The sequence below is a fragment of the Watersipora subatra genome, chromosome 10, assembly GCF_963576615.1.
Source record: "Watersipora subatra chromosome 10, tzWatSuba1.1, whole genome shotgun sequence".
Classification (NCBI taxonomy): domain Eukaryota; kingdom Metazoa; phylum Bryozoa; class Gymnolaemata; order Cheilostomatida; family Watersiporidae; genus Watersipora; species Watersipora subatra.
This window is the reverse complement of record NC_088717.1, coordinates 5,319,749-5,339,439: the sequence shown is the minus strand read 5'-3', so window position 1 is coordinate 5,339,439 and position 19,691 is coordinate 5,319,749. Positions and strand designations below refer to the sequence as shown.

Here is a 19,691-nt window from a genome sequence, read left to right as displayed (position 1 = left end):
TTTATAACCACCGGAATAGCGCAACGGTTGACCGATCTACTTTGTTACCTAGTGCTAGTTTATGTTTGCGTAAACACCTTGCCACTTTTAATGCTATGCTAAGTCTAAACATCATGCTACCTCCAATATCATATTGAGCGACACATCATATTGTTATGCGTCAACCCAGCTAGAATCACCCAAGGTACCCAGACCTTCGGCTAAAAGATATTTGGCAGATTTACATTTGGCCGGTCGCGATACATTTGGCAAATGGACGTTTGGCCAAAAAAGTGTAGTATCAGCCAATACTTCAATTGTATTGTTAAAACCCATTTGATAGAGATTAGGATGCCTATTGCAGAGAATTCATTCAATAAACATTAGTAAGATTTAATGAAATATATTCAAGTTCATTGTAGTTTAATGTAAAGAAAATTGGTAAATAGAAAGATTTAAGTATTATTAGTAATTGTTCTCTCTTGAAATCTATTTCTTCATAAGACTCATATTCAAGATTTGCTATTTTTTGAAGATCTCGGCGCAGTGAGTTATATTATAATTTCTTCTATCAACAATGTAGGCATAATCATCAAGCTATAACTTTTTTCCTCCTCGTGATGTTAGTAAACCATAATTCTCATGGTTTGTCAGTAGAAATATCAACAAAGTCAAATGTCCCGTACGGTCAAATGTATATCAGCAATTTTTTCCAAAAGTCCATTCTTGTTACTCAAACATTTCCCAGCTGATAAGAATGAAATTTTTACAAGAATCTTTTGCTAATTTACATACTTGCCAATAGAAGGTTGCCAACAGTTCCAACTTGCCAACAGTTCCAATTGTTTTACGAGTACACCCTCTAACTACCAGGTATGATATATTGTATGATGTTGTCTTATAAAAATTTAGTTACGACTCTCTATTCTTTTGTGGTAGATGAAAGAAAGTAGTCGCTACACAGTGGCAATCGATGCTATATGTTATCGGAGTCAGAGACACGCGCTTGATCAGTATAAACCACGAGACATGTTCTTGGCATTGACAAAGGCTCTCGTTGGCTTCACACAAGTATTGAACCAGGTCAGTCCTACGATCAACCATCTCTACCTTTGCTTTTTCATTTATGTTTAGTCTACTTGAAAATTTGCACCAGTTATGGTGACTGCCTTTGTTATATGTTAACATATGCATATATATATATATGCTATATATATGCTATATATATATATATATGCTATATATATATATATATCAAGTCGGTCGTGCGGTGTGTCCAGCTATAGCTGTTAAAATATTGGAATTAAGAATCTGTATCGCAGAAGATTTGATCTTGGAACCTCCCATTTTCCAGGCCTTACCAATTTAGCTACGCAAGATTGATGGATTCGTTGGGTGATATATGTCGCTATGTGGGTGAAAATATACTATTCTAATGTTTAAATGAAGGTGTTAGTTTGAGTGTACTGAGTTTATTTCTGTGCACAGGGCACCTTCAGGATATGATTTTAATTCGTTCCAGAGTTGACATCATATGGTGAAAAAACTGCATGGTGAAAAAATTGTATGAAGTGGTATAAAAACCATAGTAATTATATAATGCAAACATCCTCTGGTAAAAATCATGAAAATTTTATGCAAGTACTGTCCATATTAACAGTCAGTAACAAATAGTATGTTAACTATGGTTAACATTAAAACGTTAAGCATTAAAATGTAACGTTGCAATGTGCAGTATGTGCCATAGGGAGTTCTCACCTTCATGACAGACATACGCATAACATGAGCTTTCAGTTCACTTTAAATAATTTTAGCTTACTGAACACACATTTGAAGCTAAATTTTAGTATGTATTTTTAATTATTTTACTGAATTTTAACTTCATCACTAAAATTTTATCACCTATTAGTTTCTGGTTTTGTTTTCAATATAATTTTAGTCGATCTCATTAAAACCTTTTTCAACCCAATTCGGCACAAAAACTTGAATGATGCTGTTTTCATAATGAAGTAGATTTTTGTTAGCTGGTTAAGAGGAATTGTCTGACCACTGATCTTCTGTTTGAATGAAGGGATTGCAACTCCAACTTTGTTTCTGGTTTCAAAGGGAAAATATTACCATTTTACACAGAGTTGCTGAACTGAAAGAAATCGATCGTCGCGTCTCTTTTAGGCGCTGTAAAAACTTTCTCGGCGAGCGTCATTTCGGCATCTTTATCATTTTGTATTTAACATATATAACAACATTTGCCATTCTAACTTTCAAACTTCATATCATGAGAAAAGTGTTTTGTGTAATTGAAATAACTTAAGAAAGAAAATAAAATTAACTGTAAAGGTTTTCAAGCTTTGTCAAACAACTATAACTTTCAAACTTCATATCATGAGGAAAATGGTTCGTGCAGGTCAAATAAATTGAAAAATGTAAAACAACTATAAAAGTGTTTCCATGTAAATGTGAAATAATTAGCAATTAATAGCTAAATTAAGTCTAAAGTCTAAATAGCTAAAGTCTGTTTTGCTACGATTACAATAAAAGATGATTCTGTAATGATACAGTTAGTACGAACTGAGAAAAAAAATAAAAGTCCTGATTATGCTGAATTAATAATAACATTGCTTGCATAGGAGTGAGGGTGTGTGTGTGTGTGCGTGCATGTGTCTGTATATAAAATAAAGGTTACTGTTCCACCAGAAACTGTGTATTGAAACTTTGAATACGACGATACCGGTACCTTATGATACTGGTACAAACGTAAAAATGAGATATTGTGCTGTCTTTGTCTGACCGAACGGAAATAGAATGTAGAGGCTCTTCTTATAGAGATAATACAATTGCCCGCTTAAAAAGAATCAGCCTTGACCGCGATATAGCAATGGAACCGTACGATTAACCGAAAATAGAAGTTCAAGAAAACACGAAAGATTGGGTAAAAATAAGTAACATCTAGCACAATGTACTTTATGGTAGCCTAATATATGCTTAGGCCTACATGGTCGTGCAAAAGCTAAATGAAAAAAAGGTAAAATTTAATGTACTCGCTAAAAGCTTATGCTTGTCATTTAAAAAGCGAATAGAAAGAAAAAAAGTGAAGAACTACAGTACGTTGTAAGTAGCCGACACCTGTGTAATAGAGGCTCAGAAGAGGTTAGGTGGTTCAGGCAAAATCGCTTAATGACTGGTCTTCGGAACGTAACCCTGTTGTTAAGGGAGGGCAACTTGTACTTATGAAAAATGTGATTTTAGTATATCAGATACTTTTAGTGGCTCTGTTCGCGCTATTCAATAGTCTGCAGCTACATAGGTCGTTAATATTTTGCTTTCAAGCAATATAGTGTTCTACTCATAGTTTAACTGGTAGATCAGATATTTGATAGATTTCTTCTGTTGAGCAGAACAGATGTTTATGAGATATTAATTTAGAGACACACGTACTTCTTTCGAGATAGAAGCAAGCTTGATATGTGTTTTAGATGCCTGTTTTTGCCTCTCAAAATTTAAATAGATAAAAATATTATAAACTTGAACAGTAGAGGTTAATATAGAAAAGGTTTTTAATACTATCTGGTGTGCCGCTTTGTAGTGTGTGTGTTATAGATGCTCATTGTGGTAAGAGGATAAAGCCTAAACCATAAGACAATCATTGTTGAAACGACCTAGAGATAGAGGAGTGATAGTGAGAGAGTGACAGTAAGAGAGTGACAGTGAGAGGGGGCAGGCTAGACTGGTCAAGTGTAGGCAATTTTTTATGCGTTTCAGGCTAAGCCAATAAGCCATCCTCTGATACGGTTAACAGGCGTGTTTACTCATCTTTCTTCTGTCTCTTGAGCACTCGAGCACCTGTTTCATCTTTGTCATTAACATATCAGTCATGACTCAATACTGGCTTTCAGTATAGAAATAAGTATTATCTCAATGAGTCGTCTTGCTTCATTTATTCTATTCCTGTATTTACTTTTCCCAACTACCAATATAATTCACTCATTCATCACTCATTACCCTCATTCATCTTCACGTTTGTTTTCTGTTCTTTTCTGTGTTTGTCTCAAACAATTTGCTATTTCTATATTTTTATTGACCTTTTTGTTTTCTGTATGCTGCTCTCTGCAGGTTTTATCAACATCATCTTCTTCATGCCTCATCTTCTTACTTTTACTCATCTTCTTACTTTTACTCGCTGACTGATCATTCTTTGACTTTGCTGCCTCGTGAAGCTCACATGACTAGAGAGTTAGTGTATCATGTCGCTACCGCTGCTTCCTTTGTTTTGTTCACTCATTCCGCCGCTCTTATGCGTTGCTAACACCGCTGCCAGTGCTTGTGCTATGCTTACAGATGGATGACTCGACAAACTCTAGTCAACCTATGACACAGCCAAAAACGTCTCAAGGTGAGCGTCTTTATTAAATCTCTTTCTAAGAATTGCTTTGTAGTAGAAATATTCATAGGAGTGTCTGAACCGTCATTAACGCAAAGATTGTGCTAATTGTCCTTGCAATCGTGTTTAAGCACTATGCCGCTTTTTAGAAGAAGACTAGAGTAGGTCTTTATCATGAGAGCGTGTTGGGCATTATTTATATATTATGTTCGTACAAAATGGAAACTCTGATGAATTTTCAAAGCGTGGATACACTTGAAGAAAAATGATTGCGTTTAGCTGACATGGTTACTTTGGTTTATTAGATGTTCTTATATAGGTACAGTCAAACATGGATAACTCGAACTTCACGGGACCGAGCGAAAGTGTTCAAGTTATCAGAGCGTTCAAGTTATCAGAGCACTGTCACAAGTCCATGTATTTATTTATTAGTAGATACATGCACATATACAAACTATAATAGAAATCAAAAGCATAAATGGCTTGTTTCAAATTAAATGCTTCTAATGTAAAGTTTAAAACTTTTTTATCAAAAAGTATAGGAGATTTTTCTATCACTTGAGATTGTTTTGTTGTTTGAGGTGATGTTATTGCCAGGACGTTTTTTAGATTAAAATTGGCAAAACTTGATCGTTGTTGAAATGCTCAGAAGAAAAGACATCTTTTTCTTTTGAGTGTTTTAACCCAGATCAATTTTGCCGATTTTTCTTGAAGTTTATGCGAAGGTCACCTCACTTTTCCATGCTTCCGAAAGGCGATCGCTAAGCGGATGTTTGGTAAAAATCAAATTTCACCTAACCTTTAGAAAAGTCGTTGACAAAAATATTTTGCCGGCAGTGGTAATAACGACGCCTATGATTTACGAAAGTTGAGGTTTACCTCTATGACTTGGAATAAAGTGATTTTCTAAAGCGATAACAATCGTCTCGGTAGCCGTTGGGCAAAAAACTGTTCGAGTTAACAGAGTTGAGGTCGAGTTATCTATAGCAATTTATCATTACGTGGGAACGGACCAAAGAAACCGTTCGAGTTAACCACGTGTTCGAGCTATCCGTGGGCGAGTTATCCATGTTTGACTGTATTTACAGAGGCTGCCGACAGTGTGCCTCATTTGCTGCTTCTATTTATATTGTAATCAAGCTAGTCAGGTTAAGTTGTCAATTTTGTCAAGTAGACAAACTAAGCACTGTCAAGTTAGTTTAGTCCCACTCAAAGAAAGAGTTGGTCACTTTTGCTTATAATAGATGAACTAGATCTCGTAACTTAGATCAGATGAGTTTGACCAGATCACTTACTGTACATCAAGATACTTATCTCAGATGAATTATATGGAATAACTTAGACCAGGTTACTTACTGTAGAGCGCGATACTTACATAAGATGACTTAGATGAAATAACTTAGACCAGGTAACTTGCTGTAGAGCAAAATACTTATATCAAATGAATTAGATGAAATAACTTAGACCAGATCACTTACTGTAGAGCAAAATACTTATATCAGACGAATTAGATGAAATAACTTAGACCAGATCACTTACTGTAGAGCAAGGTACTTATACCAAATGAATTAGATGAAATAGCTTAGACCAGGTAACTTACTGTAGAGCAAAATACTTATATCAAATGAATTAGATGAAATAACTTAGACCAGATCATTTACTGTAGAGCAAAATACTTATATCAGATGAATTAGATAAAATAACTTAGACCAGGTAACTTACTGTAGAGCAAAATACTTATATCAAATGAATTAGATGAAATAATTTAGACCAGATCACTTACTGTAGAGCAAAATACTTATATCAAATGAATTAGATGAAATAACTTAGACTACATCACTTACTGTAGAGCAAAATACTCATATCAGACGAATTAGATGAAATAACTTAGACCAGATCACTTACTGTAGAGCAAAATACTTATATCAGATGAATTAGATAAAATAACTTAGACCAGGTCACTTGCTGTAAAAGCAAGATACTTATATCAAGTGAATTAGATGAAATAACTTAAACCATATCACTTACTGTAGAACAAAATACTTATATCAAATGAATTATATGGAATAATTTAGACCAGGTAACTTACTGTAGAGCAAGATACTTATATCAAATGAATTAGATAAAATAACTTAGACCAGGTCACTTACTGTAAAAGCAAGATACTTATATCAGTTGACTTAAATAAAGTAACTTGGACCAGGTGATTTATATAATGTTACTTGGACCAAATACTTGAATTCAATAACTCAGACTAGCCAAGTTACATCAGCCTATTAAGACCGAATGACTTGGATCAAATGACTTATATCAGGTAACTTAATCTCATTACTTTGATCAGGTTACTTTAATGAGGTAACTTGAATGAAATAACCACAACCGCTTTTTTGTAGATTTAGCCGCGATAAACGAATACGCTGAATCGCTTACAGAACGGGTGATGGAGGACATGTGGTCTGGTCTCAAGCTAGTCATCCCTGATTATTTTGGTTTCAACGTTGTTCACTACAATCCTCTGAAAGACACTCCACTTTCAGCTTCATGTTAGTTGTCCCCTTATATTGCTCGTGTCCTTTCTCTCAGCACACTTGCAGAAGACTTGAACCACGATTTTTTGTCACTGAACCACAGCTGCCTAAAGCAGTTGTGGTCCAGTGGTTAGTGAAGGCATATAAACAGTAGGTCAGTGGTTCGAATCGCAAAAGACTCATTGGTGGTGTTAGGAAGGGCATCCAGCCTTAATTGCTCCTTTACCAAATCCCATGCACAGATGGTCACAGTATATTTAGTTCCAGGATAAATGTTGTTCAAAATAATGCATGACATAAGTGCCATACATGCGGTAGAGAGGGAATAAACACTGATATGAAATGATTTCATATTTCTTTGACAGTTATTGTACTGTTTAGCCTAAACATACTGTAAAACCTCTAGTTGAATGTCACCTCTATTTGAACATCACCTCTATTTGAACGTCACCTCTATTTGAACCCCACCTCTATTTAAACGCCACCTCTATTTGAACGCCACTTCTACTTGAGCGCCACCTTTATTCAAACGCCACCTCTAGCTGACTGCCATTATAGGGGAAGGGTTGAAAAATAGAGCGCCATGGTGGTCAAATAGAGGTTTCACGGTATCTGTCTTGTTTGATTATGTGTTACTATATCAACTACTAATATATAAATACGAGATTCGATAGTGCTACCAATGATAGTGGTACCATATTTGTTAATTTTTGAATTAAAAACAATCATTTGTTTAGTGTTTATTTAAAAGAGAGTGACATTGTTAACAATTGTTCAGAGTAGAGTTGTTTTTGCCCTTTACACCACTGCTATGTTTTCACCACATGCAACTTTACCTTCATACTGCTGGTTATCCGGTCATCTCACTGATTGCAGTTCATTCAAACGAATTTGATAAACACAGAGTTAAACTCTGATATATTTATGATTTACAGCTTCGAGTCTAAATCCTTATGCCGATGAGTCGCAACCAATGGAGACCCAGGAGGCGGCAGCTGCCTCTTCAGACGTGACTATACAACCTGAATCTCATCCTCATGTGAACCTGTCCAAGTTTATCGCAAAGTATGCTACTGATCTTTCATCTCAGATAATTGAACAGTCTTTAGCCACTGTTTATAGTCAGGTTACTAGACCTCATGAAGATACAGAGACAAACTCTTGTACACCCTCATTCCCGAAACCTAGCCTTACTGATGAATCCGAGTCTAAGCCGACTCTGAAGGCTGTAACAGCTAGTTACACTACTGATCTCTCTACACCAGAAGTAGGAGACACTGTTCACAAACATGTTCTTCCTCCTAATGTAACAGAAAAAGGTAACTGCTGTTCATAAAACTGGTTTTCAGCGTGTCTTACTCTCTGTTGGAGTTATTCTCTCACAGTTGCTGTAAATTAGTATTAGTGAATGTATATTAGAAACAATGCACTAATCATCACAGTCGTTGACTTCTGATTATTTTGTTTGGCAGAAGCACAAATGCTTGCTAGTATCTGGTGTGAGTTTTATGAGATAACTAGTGCCCGTGCTTGTTAGTATCTGGTGTGAGTTTTATAAGATAACTAGTGCCTGTGCTTGTTAGTATATGGTGTGTGTTTTATGAGATAACTAGTGCCCGTGCTTCTTAGTATCTGGTGTGAGTTTTATGAGATAACTAGTGCCCGTGCTTGTTAGTATCTGGTGTGAGTTTTATGAGATAACTAGTGCCCGTGCTTGTTAGTATCTGGTGTGAGTTTTATAAGATAATTAGTGTCTGTGCTTGTTAGTATCTGGTGTGTGTTTTATGAGATAACTAGTGCCCGTGCTTGTTAGTATCTGGTGTGAGTGTTATAAGATAACTAGTGCCTGTGCTTGTTAGTATCTGGTGTGAGTTTTATAAGATAACTCGAGCCTTTGTCTATTTTCATTGCCTTTCGGGGCTCAAAAACAAACTATTAGTACATCTGTTTGTGTTGGAAGCTCTTGTATCTCAGATCCAGTTGGATAGATATTGTTTTAGGGTGTGAAATATGGTGAACAAAATTCGAGCCCGAGTTTATAAGATTATCCTTGTAGATCAGTGGTTCCCAACTGGTGGTCCATGGACCCCTAGGTGTCCACAGGAGGTTTTGAGGGGGTCCACAGGCTGGTGCCAGTATTGGTTTTTTAGATAGATATTTACGGCTATTTCTGTCACAGTGGTTGGATCAATGATATAAAACCCTAAAAGGATAGGCGACGGCTATCATATGGGCAGGGTTTAATGATCGAAATCTGTTGGGATTGTGCTAGCCTGGGTTTCGGGGCTAATGCAATTCTCGCGGGGTGGTCGCATTGTCTTGTTAGGTTTTTGGGTCTAGACTTTTATCACCAATGTGCGTCAATCGCTGGATAGTACCTGATTTCTGGTTAGTAGTACAAAACAACACAACCTGTAACCAGCAAACACGTAATTCTCTCTTTCCCTCTTCAATTTCAGCGATATACTAAGATCCATGGAAAATAAAACATTTCAACTTACTTATTTTTACCATTTTCAGATTGGTAGGGGTCTTAGTATATGCTTAAATTTAAATATAATTTACGGCCTTGTTTCCCTAGTTTTTAATTAATATTTTTCCACCTGCAAATGGCAGTCTTTTGTCGTTGTCCCATTGTTCGACCTGGCCAATAAGATGGGACAGCGGCAAAGCTGTGCATTGTAGTTTTCATACTCAAAATCTAAATGTAAAACCGAATTTGGGTCATTTCACAATGGCGACTATTAATATCACTAGAAATTCCCCTGTCATACAGCCCATGGCCTGATAATGGAATAAGTGATATTGGAAAAAAGAAATGGCAGTGCTGGTTGTTGAAAAAGTAGTTGTCAAAAAGTATGTTTTACAACAATAAATCACATCTAATCACACAAAAAATCACACCTAATCTACTACTATCTCAAACCTATGTTTTACAACAATAAAATAAATATTAATTAAAGCTGTAGGCCTAACCTACTGTAATGAATGTAATTTAACAACAACAATAAGGAAATATGTTTATTATAACTCTGAAATGCAAAATTAGAAGTAAAATGGCGAGCTACTGTGTACTATACACAGTTTGAAAGTTGGTTGTGTTGAATGTAGGATGGTTTTGATAGCGATATTTAACAGAAAGCAAGTATGAGCGTTCACGCGTCTGGAAGTTTTCTGCAAATTGGAGAAAAATAAAAAAATGTTCTCGCCATAAAGGGACATTATAGTTCGGCCCTAGCTTGTGAATAAGTTGTAAAGAATTTCGGCTAACGTTTGAAATACTTTAATGAAACCTTTGGTAATTGGACAAAAAACATAGGCTGATAAACTGTGTACCACAATTTCGTACATGTAAATCGATCTACGCCTCAAATGGTCTACGTTTATTACAGAAACCTTCGGATAAATTTGATTACAAGTAAACAATGCTATAGACTGGTGAAATGAGCACGTTTTTCTCGTGAAATGCACACTGCTAAATAGTTCTACTATCTGTCACACGGCTTTATTGGCGTATCGTAGGCCGGTCTTAACTATTATTAAACCAAGCGTTTTGTGGCGATTTTTGGCCGAATTAATCTGTCTATTTATGTATAATCCGATCAAATGGGTAAGTTTTAAGATGCTGTCGACGCTTTTCAAAGACTTGGTAATATATTTAAATAGGTTTATATGTGTTTTGTATCGTTATTATACTTTAACGACTCTACAAACAAATGGTTAAATTTGTTGATGATATTTTGATACAAGGGTTTGCGACGTTGTTGATGAATAATTTTCATAAGTTGTGTGAACATGCATTTATCATAAAAACTCTCAAACTTCGCTCCGCTCGTTTGGTCATGGGATGAATGGTTGTTAATATCAGCTGACTGATCATAATTGTGACAATATTTGGCAATTATATTTATTTGACAACAAAATGAAACCAGCAGATCTGTAAAATAACCAAAAATGTTTATGAAGATAAAACCATTGAAGAAATTTGGCCTTCCACGATTCATCCATATCCACAGACAGCCAAACACGCCCTTCGAACTCTGCTCCCATTTGTGTCTACATACCTATGCGAGTCCGCTTTCTCTTCCATGGTTGTTCTCAAATCGAAACAACAAAACCGACTGGGACTGGAAGACGACATGCGATGCGTTTGTCAGCAATTTCCCCAAAGTTTGAGAATTTGGTGAAAAACAAGAAGTACAATCCATCCCACTAACAAACTGACTACTGAAAATTAACCGTCAAAGCAATTTAGTGTAGCATTGCTTTATATAAGTAAATAAATAAAAACATGTCAAATCTATTGACTCTTATATTATTCTAATTTATAATGTACGCCAATTTACAATGCATTGTTATAAACACCATATATTATGATGTTTATAAAGGGGTCCATGACTTTTAGATAAGGAGCTCAGAGGCCCATGGTAGTTGGGAACCACAGGTGTAGATTGTGATTATTTGCCTTATTTGTTTGCTAATATTCGCTTAGTTTTATAGCCAACACGTACAGCCAGTATACGCCAGCCTGTAATCATTTTATTAGTGAAAGTTAACGTATGAAAAATATCTGGAGAGAACACGTTATATATAGTTAAACATCTTTGTTATTTCAATCAAATAGTCTGCAGCATGTGTGTAAATTTTTAAGGCAAGTGACAAAGGGGGATATTTTGATTAAATAATTTTGATTGTCCATAATGGCATTCGCAAACATCAAACACTCTATAAGAGTTACAGGATAACAATGTAAATATTCACCTTTAGTTACTATATATAATAACTAAAAGTATATATATATTATATATATAGTATATATATATACTATATATAGTATATATATACTATATATATATAGTATATGTATATACTATATATATAGTATATGTATATATATACATATAAATATATACACATATAAATATATACACATACATATATGTATATATATATATGATGCATCGCTCAACAACTTTGCTAGTAGTCAAGATGTGTGAGTCTTAATTACATTGATACAATCAGCTGGCATTCGAACAGTGAATACAGTGTGTACATTGTTGGAGTTATCTACTTGCAATCTTTCAGACTTTCCAGAATAGACAATGGCTACTCAAATGTTTGTGCATTCTCAGGTGACCACGATGGGATGCCCATTGTGGAACTCACAACAAGGACTTCAAACTGTACAGTGCCAATTTCAGTAGAGGTTGAGATGTCAGTGAGCAGAGGTACAGGATCTGGGCTCTTGGGCACTTCTACTTCCATCCCTCTGCATGTCGAAGTGTCCGCAGCTGTTAACGCTAGTCAGGATATAGCTGTTAGTACAGAAGTAGTAAACAGTCCCGTCCCCAACATTGATATACAAGTGTTGGTGAAGCCTGATGAGCGGCGATCTCCGGATAGAACTCTTCAGTTAAACTCTCTTCAGAGCAGACCTTTGCTAGCTCAGGGTTCACTGAAAGCTGCGACAGGAGAAGGGGTGGATGTGCCAAGCTCTCCTAGTGCACACTCGTCAGATGGTCTCTTGTCATTATTGCCTATTAGCGACAGCGTAAAATATGAAATATCTCAGAAAGCGTTGGTAAGAAATTTAGTTCCAGTTTTTATTCTGAATTGTAACACAGCAGCTTTTTAAATTATACTCTCTTAATAAATCTTTACTGTCAAGTTTTTAATGATGTCTGCTTATTGACAAGGATGTCAGGCAGAATATGATGGGTCGTTTAGAAGGGAGTGTTTCTAGAATGTTCTAGAACTTTTTATTTTACATTCACTTTATTGAACTCATTTGATGTGTGTAACTCTGGCAAAGATCAGTTAGATATGCGTAAGTAGCTGTATTTCTGTTTAGATAAGTAATCTGGGTCTATTCACCAAGCCACACTTATTTAGATATGTTTTCATAAAAATGGTAAAATCCGGCATGCTCCGTTTACACATATAAACATAAAAACAGTAAAAACAGTCATGCTCCGTTTACACTTGTAAGCATACAAACAATAAAATCAGGCATGCTCCGTTTACACGTGTAAACATAAAAACAGTAAAATCAGACACGCTCCATTTACACATGTGTACATGAAAACGGTAAAATCAGGCATGATCCGTTTGCACATGTATACATGAAAACGGTAAAATTAGGCATGCTCCATCTACACATGTATATATGAAAATGGTAAAATCAGGCATGCTCCATTTACACATGTATACATGAAAACGGTAAAATCAGGCATGCTCTCTGTCATGCAAGTGCCAAGTATTACTGGTACTTTGCCAACAAACATTATGCTTTTTAGCTAAAGCTTTATACAAGCTAATATTATATAGTACTGTCTCATTATAGCTATTAATAATGCTTGTAGCTTTTACAAAGCTTTTCTATGACCAAACATATAAATACTTGGGTTTTCTGTTATCAAATCAGTTGTCTCTGGAGTGTGCAATAAACCACATTTCTCTAATTTAATACTCTATTTAATTGCTTCTGTGCAGAAACATAACAGAAGCTAATTGGCGACAAGGATTTCTCTTTTGAACAGTTACAAAGAGTTTTGTTCAGATTTGCATTGCAAAATTGCACCACTACAATGGCAGAAGTAGCAGACCTGATCAAGCTAATGCAGAAGCAGCAGGAGGACCAGAGACAGCAGCAAGAGGAATACAGATGTCAGCAAGATGAAAGAATGGAGGAGAATAAGAAACTGATGGAGCTACTACTACAAAACCTACAACAGAAACAAGAAACAGCTGCAACCGCTGTTCCAGCCTTCCCAGGTTTTGACCCAACAGCAGAGCTACTAACAGATTACATAGACAGATTCAACACCTTCATTGCAGCAAATTCTATTCATCAAGACAAGATTGCTGGCACTTTTCTCACCAACCAACAGCCTACACTCTACAAGCAGCTTAGTAATATGGCAGCTCAGCTTTCAACACCCAAGCAGATCAACGACCTCAACATGGATGAAATACTGGAATTTCTCAAAGACCAGTATGACCCTAAGCGCTTCATTGTTAGAGAGCGTTACAAGTATTGGAGTGACATGCAGAGGAAACCTGGATAAACTATTCAAGAGTTAGCTGCCAGAATTCGTCAAGATGCAACTACATGTGCCTTCATAGACATTACAGATCCATTAGATGAGGCTCTCAGAACAAGATTTATATGCTCTGTAAACAATGAAGCAGTTCTCAAATCTCTCTTCAAGGTCAAGGACAATGAACTCAACTTCAACAAAGCTATACAGGTAGCACAGGAAACAGAAGAAGCAGCTAAAGTTGCCAAAGAGACAGTTTATGGAAACTCGTCTAAAGTCAACAAGGTTGCTCAACAGAAATCAAGATACAAACCACTCCAGAAAAACAACTCTACACCTGACAAGCAGAAGGAAGGAAAGCTATGCTACAGATGTGACCGAACTAACCATACAGCGGATGACTGCAGATTCAAAGCAGCCACCTGCAACTTTTGTTCTAAACAAGGTCACATAGAAAGAGCATGCAAGAAAAAGAAATCATCTGCAGCAGGAAAACCAGTAAAGATGATAGAATGCACATCAACCAAGATGGTGAAACTTGCTGAAAACATCAAACTGGAGGGAGACAACTTCACACTTGAACTGGACACTGGAGCATGTGACAACTTCATCTGTAAATCAATATGGGAGAAGCTAGGAAAGCCAAACCTAAAACCTACTACAGTTAACTACAAATCAGCCTCAGGACATCTCATGGAGACGCTTGGCAGATGTGAGCTAACTGCCCAATTGGATGCACAGAAAGAAGTCAGACTACCATTTGTGATTAGTGCTGTACAAGATCTCAACCTACTAGGAAGAACTGCTATACAGCAACTAGGCATCTCTATTGATGACAAGCTACAACAGAACCTTGTATCAACAATCACAGAGAACCAGCCAGATGGGAGGTTACAAATCAAGTGTAAGGAGATGTGCAAAGAATTTCCAGAAATATTCAAAGACGAGCTAGGATGTCTCAAGAACTTTGAACTAGAGATAAACTTCAAACCTTCAACAAAGCCAGTCTTCTGCCGACCCAGACCAGTTCCTATTGCCTTGACAGAAGAGCTCAACCAAGCATACGAAGCAGGTGTAGCTAAAGGCATATGGGAACCAACTCAATTCAACCAATATGGAACACCAGTTGTACCTGTACGCAAATCTACAACAGGTCAAGCTGCAGGGAAGATCAGAGTATGTGGAGACTACTCCAAGACTATCAATAATCAGCTAGAAACACATAGGAAACCTATCCCACTACCAGAAGATCTAATCAGAAAACTAGGTGGAGGCTATTGCTACACAAAGATTGATTTAGCAGATGCCTACAATCAAATATTGTTGGCACCAGAAAGTCAACGACGACTAGCACTATCAACACACCGAGGAGTACTACTACAGAAGAGGTTGCCCTTTGGCATAAGCTCAGCACCAGGGTATTTTCAAGAAATCATGGAGCAACTGACACAAGACCTCCCAGGAGTAGCAGTATACCTAGATGATATACTAGTGAGTGGAGCCAATGCAGAGAGCCATCTACAAAACTTACGCCGACTTCTTCAAAGATTAGAAGAAAGAGGGCTCAGATGTAGAAAAGACAAGTGCTGTTTTGCTCAACCTACAGTAGAGTATCTGGGACACAAACTCACTTCAAAGGGAATCACTAAAGGAAAGAAGGCAGATGCAGTACAACAGATGCCAGTCCCAACAGACTTAACTCAGCTAAGATCTTTCTTAGGAGCTACACAATTCTACAGCAAGTTCATACCCAATCTGTCACAACTCACAGGACCATTGCACAAACTGACACGCAAAGGAGAGACCTGGAAGTGGGGCACTGAACAAGAAAAGAGCTTCAACAAACTGAAAGATATGCTATCAACTGATAGTGTCTTAGCACACTTCAACCCAGATCTTGACATTGGAATCTCATGTGATGCTTCAGAAACTGGACTGGGAGCTGTACTATTTCATCGTTATCCTGATGGAAGTGAGAGACCAATAGCCAATGTTTCAAAAACACTGACCAGCACACAGAGGAAATATGGACAAATACAAAAAGAAGCTCTCTCAATCATATTTGCTCTAAAGAAGTATCACCAGTACCTGTATGGTCGACGGTTTATCTTGGTAACTGACCACAGACCTCTTCTCACACTTCTAGGACCTACCAAAGGAGTTCCAGCTCTAGCAGCCAACAGACTAGCAAGATGGGCACTGGTACTAAATCAGTATGACTACACCATAGAATACAGATCTACCCAGCATCATCAAAATGCAGATGTCCTCTCAAGACTGCCAGTTGGACCTGATAAAGAGTTTGATGCAAGAGAAGATGAGGATGATGTGGATACAGTATGCACTATTCACACTATTGGACAACAGCTCAACTCTACAGACTACAATGTTCTAGCAAAGGAGACAAAGAAAGACCCAACACTAGCCACAGTAATGCGCTACACAGCAGAAGGATGGCCTGGTAACAAAGAGATGAAGGAGACTCAGCTGTCACTCTTCTACAAGATCTCAGATTCACTTTCTATCACTGAAGGTTGTCTTCTATATGGCAACAGAGTAGTCATTCCTGTCAAGTTACAACAGGAAGTATTAAAGATCCTTCACCTTGGACACTTTGGAATGGAAAGAATGAAGAAGCTAGCTCGAACTGCTGTCTATTGGCCTCGCATTGACTCTGATATAGAGGAGACAAGCCGACAGTGCACTGCCTGTGCTGAACACCAGAAGCTTCCACAGAAGTATCCTATACATCCCTGGATGCTACCTGAGAAGCCATGGAGTCGTCTTCATTTAGATCATGCAGTGAACTTCATGGGCAGCCAATGGCTAGTGATGATAGATGCCTACTCAAAGTATCCATGCATACACAGGACGTCATCTACTTCTACCAGAGCTACCACAGACATCTTAGAGGAGATATTTGCACACTTTGGATACCCTCACACCATAGTCACTGACAATGCTACCAGCTTCACCTCAGGAGAGTTTCAGCAGTGGTGTCAAGAGAGAAGCATTGTTCACCTCACTGGAGCACCCTACCATCCAGCTACAAATGGCGCAGCTGAAAGACTAGTACAATCCTTCAAACAAGCCATGAAGAAATCGTCACTCCCACCTAAATCTGCACTACAACAGTTCCTGATGCACTATAGAAGGACACCACTTCCTACGGGATACTCTCCCAGTCAGCTGCTGAATGGAAGACAGATGAGATGCAAGATTGACACCCTATTGCCATCACTCGCACACATAGCACAGTTTCATCAATCCAGAGAAGTCAACCGATCGGCAGAAAAGACAGTTAGCAAGATACACAGCTACAATCTTGGAGCACCATGCTATGCCTTGTATCATGGACCTAGACGCAACAGACAACCTAGATGGGTTCCAGCCATTGTTACTAAGAGATATGGAACTCGTAGTCTCAATGTCAAAGTGGTACCAAAGGGACCTACTTGGAGAAGACATGTTGAACAACTCAGACCAAGATACTCAACAGAAGAAGATCAAGACCCTGGAGATAAACCTGATATAACAGAGGAGACAAAACTGCAACTACCAGCCCCTACAACTGTAACAGAGCAACCTCCGTCTAGAAGAAGACCACGCAACCCTCGTCTACCTGATGGAGATGAGTATAGCAGAGACAAACCCCGAAGGTCTAAGAGAACCAGAAAGAACCTTTAGCTTAGTGAGGAGGTGTCATGCAAGTGCCAAGTATTACTGGTACTTTGCCAACAAACATTATGCTTTTTAGCTAAAGCTTTATACAAGCTAATATTATATAGTACTGTCTCATTATAGCTATTAATAATGCTTGTAGCTTTTACAAAGCTTTTCTATGACCAAACATATAAATACTTGGGTTTTCTGTTATCAAATCAGTTGTCTCTGGAGTGTGCAATAAACCATTTCTCTAATTTAATACTCTATTTAATTGCTTCTGTGCAGAAACATAACACTCTCTTCGCACATATTTACATAAAAACAGTAAAGACAGACGCGTATGTCAGTAAAATCAATTTTAATTCCCATTCGAAATTTTTCTCTCGCATAAAATAAGTCAGTACAAATAAGCACTAACTGTGATTTAAAACTGTAGCTTTGATTATAGCTTGCATTGTATGTTTTACATTGAGCTCTATTGTCATTTAACTGTATATAAAGAGGTAAAACCAATATCTAGATGAAATAGTAGGTAGTGCTGGTTACGCAGTATTTAAACTATGTATAAAAAGCGCTGTTGCGGGCCACCTTTCGGAAAGTCTCTGGTATGCTTATTGTATGTGAACCTGTGGTACTTTCTTGCTCTTTGCTCACCTATTGTCTTTAGTTACTCAAAGAATCGTTGCGTTCAGGCCGAGTGAGCCACAAATGTTTGTTTTGATGTATGGTGTGTTCAGCCGCCTGCTATACTGGCTCGACGAGGTGACCATCATTGGTGACCAACCCTGTGTCTCAACGCTTTGAACACTTTTTTGGTAGTTATCCACCATGCAAGCTTGGCAGTGCGCCTTATGAGCTCATTGATAAACGCGCAACTTACGACAGATAAACCATTTTGTTATCAAAACATTTAGGCATTTTCTTCAGTCATTTTATTTGACTTTAGCCTGTAATATATAAATAAGCTCTGTGAGCATTTATAAATATGGCACAAATAATGTATCAGTAATGTTTTATGATGTCACTACTTTTATATTGTAATAAAAATAAATGTTGTATATCCTTTGATATCAGTGCAGATTTTATGGTTTTGGTTGTAATGCAATACAATATAAGCAAGTAATCGCTGATTCAGTGATTTCACTCCATCTTTAGGCACTCGTATACATTGATCCTAGCTGGAGGAGGCTATAATTATATATATACATAAATATATATATATATATACGTACATGAAAAGGTTTCTAGTGAAGTACATGTCTTTCCCATCAGATCTTGCAGGTTACAAAGACTAGTCTATGGTATTAGGTGTGACATCTGTAAAGTTATGCAAATAAAAGACAGACGTGGAGAGTTGTCAGGTTTTGCACAAAAACAAAATATATTTCTAGCATTTAGTAACTTTTTATTTTTGTGTTTTGATGCTGTTTACCCGTTTATCATTCTTAATAGGTGTCATAAAGAGTACATGGTCTGATTCTTACTGTCATCTAAAATGATCTCTTGCTAAATCAATCATTCAATGTTGGCTGTTTTTACAGAGCATGGCCCAAGAGATCCTTGGCGCCGCTTATAATGAACTGAGAGAGAGAAGACGACTGCTCATAGAAAACAATATTAGTTCTGTGGAGTTAAACGCTGCCAGAGCTACGTCAGCAGACGTCATTGGTCAAATATTCAATGAACTCCAGACGGAGGCCGAGAACAGCATTCCGGACTCAGAAAAACTCCGAAAGGTACAGAATAATAAACTCAAGCTGGTTATGGCTGCTTATTGGTCAGCTTTTTATCCATTTTGTTACATCACAGAGTACCAAATTTTCTTCTGTAGTTTATGCATGCATCACTTGAGTGGAAAATCAATTGCAGGTAAATAGCTTTTCGTTTTATTATTTCTGGACTTCTTTAAATGACATCTTCTTTTCATCAACTTTCGGGTTTAATCTTTTAATATTTTTGTCAACAAATTTTTCTGTATTTTTGGTTTGGTAAATTGCCTAAATCGACAGTCGATTCACCTTTTAGCAAGGTTGCGCTGGATGGTGGTTTTTGAACCCATCCTAGAGTGATTCAGTGACTGTCGTCGGCCGATAACTTTCA

At 37.2% G+C, this 19,691-nt stretch overlaps 1 protein-coding gene across 1 annotated transcript in view; it reads left to right on the top strand.

Annotated features, from left to right (window-relative positions):
• The window catches only part of LOC137405981 (mucin-4-like), a 51,670-nt gene that overhangs the window by 19,614 nt on the left and 12,365 nt on the right, over positions 1–19,691 (top strand). Inside the window, exons 7-12 of the mRNA XM_068092473.1 lie at positions 919–1,062; positions 4,315–4,369; positions 6,751–6,900; positions 7,821–8,204; positions 12,018–12,466; positions 19,133–19,327. Of these exons, the coding sequence (XP_067948574.1) occupies positions 919–1,062; positions 4,315–4,369; positions 6,751–6,900; positions 7,821–8,204; positions 12,018–12,466; positions 19,133–19,327 (1,377 nt within the window). The remainder of the gene's footprint in view (positions 1–918; positions 1,063–4,314; positions 4,370–6,750; positions 6,901–7,820; positions 8,205–12,017; positions 12,467–19,132; positions 19,328–19,691) is intronic.